At 53.5% G+C, this 12,524-nt stretch overlaps 1 protein-coding gene across 1 annotated transcript; it reads left to right on the forward strand.

Moving 5' to 3' along the window:
• Positions 1-7,073: 7,073 nt before the first annotated feature.
• SOX3 (SRY-box transcription factor 3) lies at positions 7,074-9,426 on the forward strand. The gene has a single exon (XM_007507371.3). It carries the CDS (start codon positions 7,555-7,557, stop codon positions 8,596-8,598), a length of 1,044 nt encoding a protein of 347 aa, XP_007507433.1. The 5' UTR covers positions 7,074-7,554; the 3' UTR covers positions 8,599-9,426.
• Positions 9,427-12,524: the final 3,098 nt, after the last annotated feature.

Raw genomic sequence — 12,524 nt, forward strand, 5'->3', positions numbered from 1 at the left:
TTAGCTGGAAGGATCCCTCCCCCCCCCCCGCCCCCCATCCTGCCATCGCCGCTGCCTATCCGCCCTGGGTAGCCTCCTGGTCTCTGGGCGTTCGCTAATTCCAGGCTAGCCAAGGCCCGCTCGTGCCAAGCACCGGAGTCTGAGCTTCCCGGGGGTTTCGAGGGGACAACGCGCCCACCTCAGCAGCTCACCTAGCGATTCGGACCGCACTCCTAATTCCCCAGGCTCGGGAATCCCGGAGGGCAGGAGGGAAGGGGAGTGGGCCAAAAGAGAAAGTTCTATCACCGCCCGGGAGAGAGTGAAGGCGCTTCCCCGGCCCCGGGGCCAAATCTGCGGCGGCTGCCCCAAGAGAGCCGCCCCTCGCTTTCCTTGAAGATAATAGCAAATAAGGACCACATTTCTATAGAAACCTGAGGACCCAAAGCAAGAAGCTTTCCCAGCCACTGTGGGTCGTGCAAGGTTCTCTCTCTCCCATTTTACAGGTGAGGAAACCGAGGCCCAGAGAGGGGAAGTGACTTGCTCACGGTTACCCAGTTAAGTCAGTGTCTGCTGGTCTTTTGTTGCACCCCCTCAGCCCAGGTCTCCGACATCAAATTCGGGGTTACTTCCAAGAGCGGGTCACTGCTGAACGCCAGAGAAAACCGAAACTTGGGGGATGGTTGCAGAGGGCTTAGTGGACACGAATCCTGCGACCCTCCTTCTACAGCTGAGTTCGGGGGGGGGGTCTCCCACCAGTTGGGGGGAGTAAATCCGGGATGGGTGGGGGGCATGGAAAGCACGAGGGTTAAAGTGTCGACACATCTTCCCTCTTCTCCTTCACCAAACAAAACCGTACAAACCACCTAAATCCCTTCTCCCCTCATCCTGTCACTTTATTCCTCTAGGCTCTGGGGAGCAGTCCCTTCTCTGGGCAGTCAACTGAGACTAGACTGAGGGGCGCTATTTCATGGGCCCCTTTCTCCCCTCGTCCCCACCCCACCCGGGCTGCTGCCCCATGCCGGTGGTCCTCTGGGCACAGCTAGGTTAATTAGTACCTCGGAATAAAAAAGAGAGATGAAAGAAAGAAAGAAAGAAAGAAAGAAAGAAAGAAAGAAAGAAGAGAAAGAAAGAAAGAAAGAAAGAAAGAAAGAAAGAAAGAAAGAAAGAAAGAAAGAAAGAAGAGAGACAGAGAGAGAGAGAGAGAGAGAGAGAGAGAGAGAGAGAGAGAGAGAGAGAGAGAGAGAGAGAGAGAGAGAGAGAGAGAGAGAGAGAGAGAGAGAGAGAGAGAAGGAGGGAGGGAGGGAGAGGAGAGAGAGAGCCCTTATTAGCGACCAGCCTTGTTTCAAGTCTTTCCCCCCTCCCCCATGCCCACCCCCAACGGCTGAGGTTATTAGGCTGAAGCGACTACGTGCCGATCAGTTTTCGAACACCTGAATGGGTGAAATAACAGGGCCATTAAGAGCAGTAACCGGTGGCTGGGGTTTAGAGGCGTGTGTGTGTAGACTAAGGAGGGGGAGGGGGTGGTTACTGATGGGGGTCGCGGGTTTGAAGAACAATCTGCTTATTCAGAGGCGCCTCCGGCTTCTGGCTTTGGCTGTCAGTTTCTGAAGACATGGGGGGCTGGGGAGCGGACGGGGGGGGGGGGCGAGCTGAACGGGGGGAGGGGGGGCGATCCCGCCACCAGGCACCCGTCAGAAGCTTTCTGTGTTCATGTGGAATTCCATCCATGAGAAAAACTCCCAAATTGTCTGATGGATCGTTTGGGTTTCTGGCTTTGAACTGTAACTCGAAGGGGATCTGGGCTGCCTATTCTCCTGGCCGGGGAAGAAGTTGAAGGGGAGCTGGACCACTAATCAATTCCCCGTACCTCAGGACAGTTAGGCGCAGCAAAGAGTTCCACGTCCTCGCTTCTTCCGAAGTCCGAGGGCTCCTTACCTGGGAGGTAGCAAACGAATTTGGGGGACTAATCTCTCGCCTTAGGAGAAGCCCGGTGGGGCCGGGGGGTGGGGAGGAGAGGCAAGCAGGGAAGGGTACTGGAGAGGAAATTCCATTTGACCTCGGAATTCGTCTACACTGGTTTTGGGAAATGAGGAATCCAATCGCATACCCCCTGGAAGAGGTTTTGCATATATGCACGTATCAGGCAAAACCAACATTGTTTTCAAAGATCCCCAACTTTAAAGAGAGAATTAAAATGTGCAGGCCTAAAAGGGGTCATTTGGGGATCCCCCCGCCCCGCCCCCCAAAGGTTAAATGTTTTCTTTGAAAAGGGAAAAGGGGATTCGCAGCCTGAACGAAACTACCCGGGGAAGATTGCAGACGTTGCGATTGTCTGTCCTTCTGGACCGTTCTTAGATGTGCTTCTTCCCAGAAACACTTTGGCCTCTTTCGAAAATAAAAATCTGAATGTTTCCTTAAATCTATTCGTAAGAAATCGACGGTCCAAGAAGAACCCAACAACACGATCGGGGATCGAAGCAAGAGATGGAGGGAAATCGGGGTACGGGTGCCGGGAATGTCCCAGGGAAGGCTAATATCTCGTTTGCTAGAAAGCAAAGCCCTGTAGGGTAGCCAAGACGTAAGGAGTCTCGCAGCTCCCCAGAGAGACTAGATGGGGAGAGCAGTTCTCAAGGCCTTCAAGAGCCCTCCAACTGCGGGGCGGATTTGCCAGCGGCAGAGGCGCGCAGGGCCACGCTCCCCTCCCCATCTCCCGAAAGTCACTACTGGAGGGAAACCAAAAGGGAAGGAAGTGAATCTGGCCTGAAGTCCCAGGACTTCCACCTCCCTTCCGGATGCAGGTGCCTTGGAACAGGGTTCCTTCTCGCACGCCCCCAGGGAGCAAAGAACTACGGTCGCTGCTGCTGCTACTTATTACTACCACCACTGAAAAAAATTGTTTTAATTAAAAATATTCTTCTCAGTGGCGGACTTGGGGTCTGCCCTAGCCTGCCAGCCAGCCGCATCTAATTTCGAATGCTAGGGCCGTGCCGAGAATGTGTGCTGGCGCGCCGACGCTGGGCGCCCAGGGGGTTCGCACCACCTTTACAACCGAACCCGCCCTAGACTTCCGGGCAGAACTGGTAGAGTGGCGCGACTTGTTTGTGGCCAAGCTGCAGGGAACGACTCTTTCCCCTTTCCGACTCTCCCTGCCCCCGGCTTGAATCTAAAGAGTTCCAATTCTCCCAGACTGGGAGCAGCACCCCAACAGGTGCAGACAGTCTGCTGAGGGTTTGGAGAAGCGCAGCAAAGGCGTGGAGGTGGGGGTGGGGGAGGCGTAAGGTGTTAAAGAGACACTCATTTGGGAGTGATCTTACCGCCCACAACCAATAAGGGGCGATGTTGCAGCGCCCGCCAGGAATTCTGCGACATACTAGGACCAGCGGCAGGACCGCTAAGGGGAAGGATGTGCAGGAAGATTGACTCAATGGGGCCTTTTTTTTGAGGGGAAAACAGAGGCTGCTAAGCAGAGGCACTAGTTGCCTTTAAAATACTTTAAATATTTTATACAACTTGATATGCATCGAGTTCAAGAAAATAGGTCCAAGTTCTAGGCTTTGGTTGATCTAGATTCAGTTCTGATCTGTGCCTTGGAAATCAGAGCTTGCCAATGTAACAGGCTCTATAATTTCATATGAAACTTCACTATAACCCGAGCAGCCCTGTAAAATGGCAGTAAGATTATGAGCCAAGAAGGCCAAGACCCAAGTTCTAGCCCCAAGGCTGCCACTCACTCTTTGTGTGAACTTGAACAAGGTATTTTCTCTCTTGACCTCAGTTTCCTCATCTGTAAAATAAGGTGATTGACCTCCCTCCTGGCTTTAAAAGTGCAAGACATTGTGGCAAAGAAATAAAGTTGGTCAAAAGGCATTTTTTTTATCTTCAACCCTAGCTCTGCCTTCAAGGGCATCATCATTTGCCTTTGGAAATGATTAAGAGTATGGGGGGTGGGTGTGCTTTGAGAGCTTTGTTCTTAGCTGCAAGGGTGCAACAGTAAACACTGCTGCTTATTGCCAGTGTTGGTGGGGCTGAGAAAAAGAAAACTACCGGGAGTGATTTCAAAAACAACAACAACCAAAGTGAAGCCCGCTCTGAGGAGGGAAGGGGGAGGGACCTTTAGGTTTTTCCTTCTTCATGCCATTACTGTGAGACTGCTAAACCTGAACCCCACTGGACTCTCCTCAGTGGACAAGACCCCTGGAGGGTGCAGCCATGAAAGACAGGAAAGAGCATCCGGAACTCTTCCTCACCACGACTCAATGCAGCGGCCAGTTCTGCCCTAATGATGATTTGCAGCTCCCTGTACTTGGGAACAATTCCTGCTGGCTCTTCTGCCTACAGGACAAGAGATCCCAGAAGTGCCCAGACCCTTGTTCCCTGGCCATACTCCTTGGGGAGCCACTCATGCAAGACATTTCCTATCCCCCTCCCCCCCTATACAAGCTTCTTAGTTGTCTAAAGATTTGCAACATTTTTGTTTTCACAAAAGGTAAACATTATATGGCCTTCCCTGCTTGTTTTTTGTTTTAACCATCCTCGAAAGGGCAATCGGTGTCACAATTATGCACATACACCCATTCTGTACTGATTTACACAGATGCACACCTGCATACGAGTTCACACAAGGACTGTTTGGATTTGACATTAAGTCTAGCACAGACCCAGGTTCTAGTCCTGCCTCAGGCCGGGCTTCAGAACCCTAAGCAAGTGCAAGGTCCCTCCCCTGTCTGGGCCTCAGCCTCATCCTCCAATAAATGAGCTACCTGGACTAGCCAGGCCCTAAGGTCTCTCTCATCTGGCTCTGCCAGTCCAGGAGTCGGTGAATGGAATGGCATCTACCCTTGGTGGTCCAGCTTTTAAAAGGCCTGATTTGTTTTCCTTCGCTGCCTGTCAGCTGCGAAGAGGGGAGGGGGGCTGAGGGTACTTAGAGCGCCTGGTGGCAGGTCTCTCGAGCCCAGAGAAGCTTGGGGGCAAAGCCCGGACGCTGGCGCCAGTCACCAGCCCCACCCTGCCAGGCCCTGTTTGTAAGGGGCGGGGGCTGCCCTCTCCATCTAGGATCCCCCTTCCCCCTCTCCGGGCCAGGTTGGGGGGAGGGAGGAGTTGGAGAGGGACAGAAAAATATGCCTATGCATTGTACTGCAGTACATATTTCTAGATTGGAATGGAAAGGGGGTGGAGGTGGGGGTAAGAAAGCAGAGCCTTTGGGATGCTTGTGCCCCTGAGTGCGGCCTTCCCTGCAGTCCGCACCTTGTTTTCACTCCCTCTTTCCCAAAGGTGAAGGGTTGAGAATCAAGAAACTCAGGCTATCAAACTCTGGGAGGAAGCTCTGTGGGGATTGCTGGGCTCCAAGCTGGGGCTTCTTAAGGGAACTCTGGACAGGCAGGAAGCCCCTCGCCCTCCTGGGGCTCTGCTGGGCACCCGCAGGTGGGCTGTGGGAAACGGAGGGGGCAGTGAAGGACGGCTTTTGGATGAAGCCCAGCTTCAAACTCTGCATCAGCCACTGCGCGCCGCCTCCACCCCTCCCATCCCCCGCCCCCCCCCCCCCCAACACCAAAAAAGTTCTTTCTTTATCTGGAGGTTTCGAGTGTTGCCATGCAAACGGATTTTCGGAGGGCCGTGCCCCGCCCCCTTAGCGCCAGCGGAGTGGAAAAAACCCGAAATGGCAAAAGAAGAGAGAAGGAAGCAGGGGAAAAGCAAGGGGTACAGGGGAGAGGACTAAGAGGGTAGGGATGAAAGGGCTGCCTGATTCCTCCTACCCCACAGAACAGGCTGCGTCTTAAGAAGGAAAGAGCGGGCGATTCTGGCTAGCTCCCAGAGTGACCTTCGGCAAGTCTCTCCCCCAGCCTGGGCCTCAGTTTCTTCTTGTCGCATGAGGGAAGTGGAAAACCAAAGCCAAACTCCAGGCCCCCTTTCCCCACGTAGGGAGTAGGGGAGAGTGAGACCAAGAACTGAGGCAACCTTGTCTGCTTTTCCCCATCCAGTCCGGCAAAACCCAACAGCAACATCTAATCTATTTGGTCCAACTGTTGTTTCCCTCTTCCAGCCGGGGATGGCCGAGCTCGGCCTCTCCAGAGGCTGGTCCTTTTGCTCCCAACTGCCGAGCCCAGTCATACCGCGCGAGTTTCTACCCTAGAGTTAGTCCTTCTCCATTCCCAAATTTCAAGGCTATGGAACTGTTGGGTGGGCCTGGGATGGATGATGGGTGGTGTGGGGGCAGGGGAATGGAGAGGGAGGGGAGTATATGGTTGATTTAATTGAAAAAAAAAAAACCAACTTCGTCTTCTAAAGTAAGGCGCGGGATAAGGGTCCACACACTCTCCAGGATGCTCACTGTCAGCAAAGGACCAGAACAGGCACAGCTCAGTTGCCGAGAGGTTATTGTCCAAACTGAAATCCCCAACGGTTACAGGGCACAAAAAACATCTAAATCAAGAAGAGGGAGTGTCCAGGGAGTTGCCTCACCACGGTTAGGGTGACATTTCACTTCCCACCCCATTTTCCTTTTCCAGGATCTCCCTGGGAATGCTGGGACCCGGCAACACCTAATCACAAGCTACCAGCCCCAGCTTCACACTTCTTTAGCACTTAACAGAAACTCAGGGAGCAGAAGATGCCGTTCTCCTGCCGGGAATCCCAGCACAGGGCAGCTAAAGTAGTGAGACTCAGAGGAAAAGCCCAGGCTCTTCTTTTATCATTTTATCGCTCCCAATTTTGATTTATTCCAGGGGAAGCCTTAAGAGTTAAAAGGTCCCCCAAAGTTGCTCTGGTCTTGTTTCTTCCCCCCCCCCACTTTTATCTTTTTTAGTTAAACTTTCTCCAACCCAGAGCAGACGAGGCGTCCTCCCCCACTTTTCAACCCCTCTCACTCTTCCCCCCTCTCACTCTTCCCCCCTCTTTCCCCCACTCCTACCCCCGCCCACCCAAATAATTCTCCAGATCTCGACGCGGAATTGAAGGCGACTGCGGGTGACAAAGAGCACCCCCACCCCACCCCCAGAGAAAGTTTTACAACTGGCCAATTCGTCTTCTCCGGGGCTTGTCGGGATCTGCGCGCTGATTGGCTGCTGCCTTTTCATTTATAGGCAGTCAATCAGCCTCCTCCTAGGGAGAGCAGAGCTGGAGTGAGCCGAAGGAGCGTCCGGGAAACCGGGAGCTCTGGAGGCGTCCCAACTGTTGTGTGTTTGTGTTTGTGTGTACTCATTTGTAGGGAGGCGCCTGTTCGCAAGTGTTTGTCTACGCCCGGGAGCCTGGTGCTAGCGGCTGGCAGGCGGCGACGGGAGCCCCGGGGTGCTGAGAAGTTCGCGGCGAAGAGGTAAACGCGAGGGTCAGCCTGCGGTTGTTGTTGGCGGAGGCGGCGGAGGCGACAACAGCAGTAGCAGCAGTAGCAGTAGAAGCAGCGGCAGCAGCAGCAGCAGCAGCAGCAGAAGCTGAGGCGGCGGCCGAAAGTTGCCGCAGTTTCTGGGACCTTAGACTCTCCCCCCCCCCACCCCCAGCTCCCACTGATCATTCCTTTCTCTTCCCTTCCCGCCTCGCGAGGGTCCAGAAAGCAAACTGGCGCACCTCCTCCCAGCCCCTGCCATGTATAGCCTACTGGACAGTGAGATGAAAAGCGCCGTAGTACCTGGGGCTCCGGCGGGAGCGGGCAGCACCGCTACCCCCGGGGGCACAGGCAAGAGCGCCGGGAACGCGGGAGGCGGGGGAGGCGGCGCCGGCAGTGGCGGCGGCGGCGGCGGCGGCGGCAGCAGCAGCGACCAAGACCGAGTAAAGCGCCCCATGAACGCCTTCATGGTGTGGTCTCGGGGTCAGAGGCGCAAGATGGCCCTGGAGAACCCCAAGATGCACAACTCCGAGATCAGCAAGCGGCTGGGCGCCGACTGGAAGCTGCTGACAGACGCCGAGAAGCGGCCCTTCATCGACGAGGCCAAGAGACTCCGCGCGGTGCACATGAAAGAGTACCCAGACTACAAGTACCGGCCCCGTCGGAAGACCAAGACACTGCTGAAGAAGGATAAGTACTCCCTGCCCAGCAACCTGCTCCCCCCCGGGACGGCGGCCGTCAACAGCCCTGTCGGGGTGGGCCAGAGGCTGGACACGTACGCGCACATGAACGGCTGGGCGAACGGGGCGTACTCGCTGATGCCCGAGCAGCTAAGCTACACTCAGCACCCGGGCATGAACAGCCCCCAGCTGCAGCAGATGCACCGCTACGACATGGCCGGCCTGCAGTACAGCCCCATGATGCCGGCTGCCCAGACCTACATGAACGCCGCCGCCGCCGCCGCCGCCGCCTCCACCTACGGCAGCATGTCGCCGGCCGCCGCCGCCGCCGCCTACGGCCAGCAGCCCGGCGCCGCCGCCGCCGCGGCCGCCGCCATGAGCCTGGGCTCCATGGGCTCCGTGGTGAAGTCCGAGCCCAGCTCGCCGCCGCCGCCGGCCATCAGCGCCCACTCGCAGAGGGCCTGTCTGGGCGACCTGAGGGATATGATCAGCATGTACCTCCCGCCGGGGGGAGACGCCACAGACGCTTCGTCCCTGCAGGGCAGCCGTTTGCACAGCGTTCACCAACACTACCAAAGTGCCGGGACTGCGGTGAACGGCACCGTGCCACTGACTCATATCTGAGCCACCCGACCTGCCCAAACCAAACCAGACGCCGAGCCAGCAACCATCCCTTATGCCCTGCTCTTCACCTCCTCTCCCGCTGCAGCCTTGCCTTCCCGATCAGCTTTCTCTGAAGTCGGGACTGCCTCTAGCTTTGCGTGCGTGGTTGAAACTTTGAACTACCCACTGACTCGGGGAACAAACGAACATAAGATTCCTTTTCTAGTGCACAGCTTTCCTTGACTGCTGCCCCTCTCCTCTCCCCCTTTCGATGTGTGCTGGGCATTTCTGTGATGTTTGGAAAACAGAGAAGGTCTCCCGCCCCTGCCCCTGCCCCTGCCCCTGCCCCTGCCCCTGCCTAGGTTATCTGATTATTATTGTAGGTCGAGTTCTTTGTGTTTAATTAAATATCTTGTACTGTCAGCTTTTGTTTTAGAGATGAGATAAGTTGGGGAAGCCGGGGGGGGGAACCCATTCGGACTGTTGACGCTTGTTTGAGTAGTTGTCGCTTCGCCTAGGCTCGTTTGGGGTTGTATCCCAAACACTTTGTTTTAGTGTCCTCGCTCCCCTTTTCCTCGCCTTGAAAAAAAAGCTCCAGGTGGCAAAGGCAAGCTTCTAATTTATAGTGAGTTGTGTGTTCTGTCCTCATCGTGCTCTTGGGTTTGTAAGCTTCTGGAAAAGTGGGGTGGCAGTTTTCGATGGACGCTGAGTTCGTGGCTTCGACAAACAAAACCATCAGGAGCAGCAGCAAATGGGTTAGGGTTTCTGGGGGGGCGGGGGGATTTGTGTGAGCTTTTTAAGAGACTTTCCCTGATCTCCCGAAAGGGAGAGCTCAATAAATTTTAGAACTGGCAATAACACGAGTCTTGGCGATTTTGTAACACTTCGTTTCTAAACGGGGAGGGGGGAGGACAGAGGGAGGGAGGGGGGCCATTGGGAGGGGGAAGGGGGGGGAGGATGGGAGGGAAAACTGCTCTGCTTGCCCGAAGGTACTTGAGATTGGTCAGGGACCCTAGCTTGTCTTTCTTCCTCGAGAAAGCACCAAGTGGGTATTAGAGAGCCTGCCTTCAATAACCCGCTCAAGTCACAACCAACTCGGGGACGTAGGATTTCAGCAACTAAGTAGGCACAAACACGTTCAGCTGCCAGGTTCGGGTTCTAAGGGGCCGAACACTTGTTGCCAGCTTCCGCAGAGCAGCTGAAAGTGTCCTAGGAAGAGTTCCCCTGAGCCAGGCAGAACGGGACCTACCTTGTGGCCGTCCTGGAGAGCCCTGAGCCCAGCTGGGATGATTTACAAAACTAAAAAGCTGTCGAGAAATGTTCTGGACGACGACGTTTTTAAAATGTGGTTACCGAACCCCTGGGCAGGGGAGGGACAAAGGAACACATATGAACGTTTGGGGCTTCCCTTCCCTTTCTAGACCTTTTAATTAATGTCCTTTCTACTTCTCCCATCTTTTCGAAAAGCTGCTCCAAGACCCTGCTTTGAAAGTGTTTCCCCCAAAACTAAAGCCTTCCCTGATTTCAGAGCTCTCCCATGTCACTTTTCCCCACCCCCGCGCCACAAACAGCCTAGGAGAGGTGGGTTTCCACAGAGAAGAGCAGACTTCACATCCCCGTTCTGCCCGTTTACAACTTGGGTGCCTTCTGGTAGGTTCCCAACCTGCTCTGTACCTCAGTCTCCCCATCTGTAAAATAAGAGGCTTGATCTAAGTGAGGGCCAACAATCCGATGCGGCTCTTGAGGTCCATCAGTTTGGGGAGTTAAGAGAAACCCAACAGATCTTCCGAAGTTTGATTTGGTTTTTTCCCTTTTAACCTACTGCCTTAGTCCTATTTTCAGTCCATGAGGAACAGAACTCCCAACTTTCAAATGAACTGTTCTGCCTGTGCTCTCCCCTTCGGTTCGGAGTTTGGGGCTTATATGGGGGGGGGGGCGGTAGAGGAGGCGAGGCAGCAAATTCACCTCGTTGGCAACAGCAGCAGCGCCCCACTTTTCCAGCAGGCTCCTTTTTGTGTTGGGGAGTGAGAGGGACCAGGGGGCTTGCTTGGGTCTCCTTTTCTCCAGTCCATCCCTGAACATGTCTGGAAGCGACTCCTCCCCCCAACTAGACGAAAACTTTAGATTCCCTTCTCACAGGGCGATTTCACTTCCGAGAGACCCAAGAAATCCTCCAAACTTTACCCTACACTGAAGAGAGAGTCTCTGCACTTGCAGTAGTGGCCTGGGGCAAATTTATATCTTAGGTGGGAGCTCCGGCAGGCGGCCTTTTAGCTTCACAAGCTGAGTCTTGGATGAAATGCCAGGGTCTGGGGCTTTTTTGTTTCCTGGGGGGGGGGCTAGGTCCTGAGACTTTACCCCCTCCCTTTTGTTTCCTCCAGAGGTTAGCAGAGTGTTTGACACACAGAGGGCTTCAACACTCCTCTTGGATTTCTTTCAAGTTGTTTCTGGCGTGAGGAAAAAGTTTGGGGTGAGATGATTCCAGGCAAGGAAGAATCCAGCTAATGGCACCTCAACTAAATTTGTACAGAGTGCAGTTGTAGGTGCAGATGTGGCATTAAAACCAAAATCAAAAGTGAGTGAGCAGGTAGGGAGCTATCCTGATGGAGAGGGTTCTAAGCATCTACTGGCTTATAGGCTCATCCTTTCACAAGCTAACCATGCCCACTCCTGAGCAGGCGAAAGGTTATTAAATTGTACTTGCTGGTTACTCTCAACATTAAATAAAGCTTAGAAATGTATTGGAAGGGCTTCAGAACGAATGAGAGGTATACACACACCTCGGGGGAGGGGTTCTCCTGTTCTGCTCCAGGGAAGGGTTAGACCACTGGATTTGGAGTCAGAAGACCTGAATTCAAATGTGTCCTCTGCTATTTGCTATTTGTGTGACCTTAGACAACTAACTGGCTTCCCTTCCTCTGGCCCTCAGTTTCCTCTTCTGTCCATGCAGGCGGTTGGATTAGATAAGTGAGGTCTCTCCAGCTCTAAATCTATAATCCTATTGTTATCTGTATACACATATCTTTTAATCTCTTGGCAGTTTCTGAAGAAGAGATGTCAGATAGCATGTAGAGAAGGATAAGGGAAGTGTCAAGGATTTTGGTTTCAAGTCCCACTAAGTGCAGCACCTTAATTACAAAGGGGTTTTTTTCCTCTTGGAAAAACAGTTAACTCATGATATAGACATAAAATCTTTGATGCTTGAAAAGCTCTAATAGGAAGGAATTGATGTGGAAGCTGCCAATTCTTTAGGGGAAAAAAGGGAACTAGCAGGGATGGAGGCAGAGATCTGCCTTTCTTTCAGCTAAGCCACTTCCCAAACAGAATGGCTTCACGCATGCCTCTCTATAAAAAACAGTCCCAACCCCAAGAGAAATCCGAAAAAGACCCACTTGTTATCAGAGGAAATGAAAATGCAATATAAGGGAAGCTTTCAAGTGGTTAAGAAATACAGGAACAAATGATTTTGCCAGCCTACCTGAGAAAGCAAGCCATTAGAAGTGGTCCAGCCCTTAGCTTTTCTTCCAAGATGGGTGCAGGGGAGGAAGTGATAATTAACCTTCCCGTGTCCTTCTCATGGAAACAGGCACAAAGTATTGGCTGGGGAGAGAATACTTCACCATGATCCAGGCCTGGGAAGCAGGGGCTGAATAATATGGGCAAATGGCAATGTTTTTTAACACAATACGGTTTCCTTTGGAGCCAAACTGGAGAGAACATCAGAGGAATCCTCATAGCACTGTGGCCCTCAGGAGAATGGTACTGGCCCTGAGAAGGCAGAAGGGAGGTCAGAAACACTGGAGGGCACTGGGTAATTCACGGGAGACTGAGGAGCATGGCTTGATTATGAAGAGAAAGGGCCACACAGGACACTAAGTATAATACAGTTCCTGCTCAAATAGTTGTGGCTTTGGAGATTCTGTGAACACTGGACTTATCCTGGGGGA

This window comes from Monodelphis domestica, chromosome X, assembly GCF_027887165.1.
Source record: "Monodelphis domestica isolate mMonDom1 chromosome X, mMonDom1.pri, whole genome shotgun sequence".
Lineage (NCBI taxonomy): Eukaryota > Metazoa > Chordata > Mammalia > Didelphimorphia > Didelphidae > Monodelphis > Monodelphis domestica.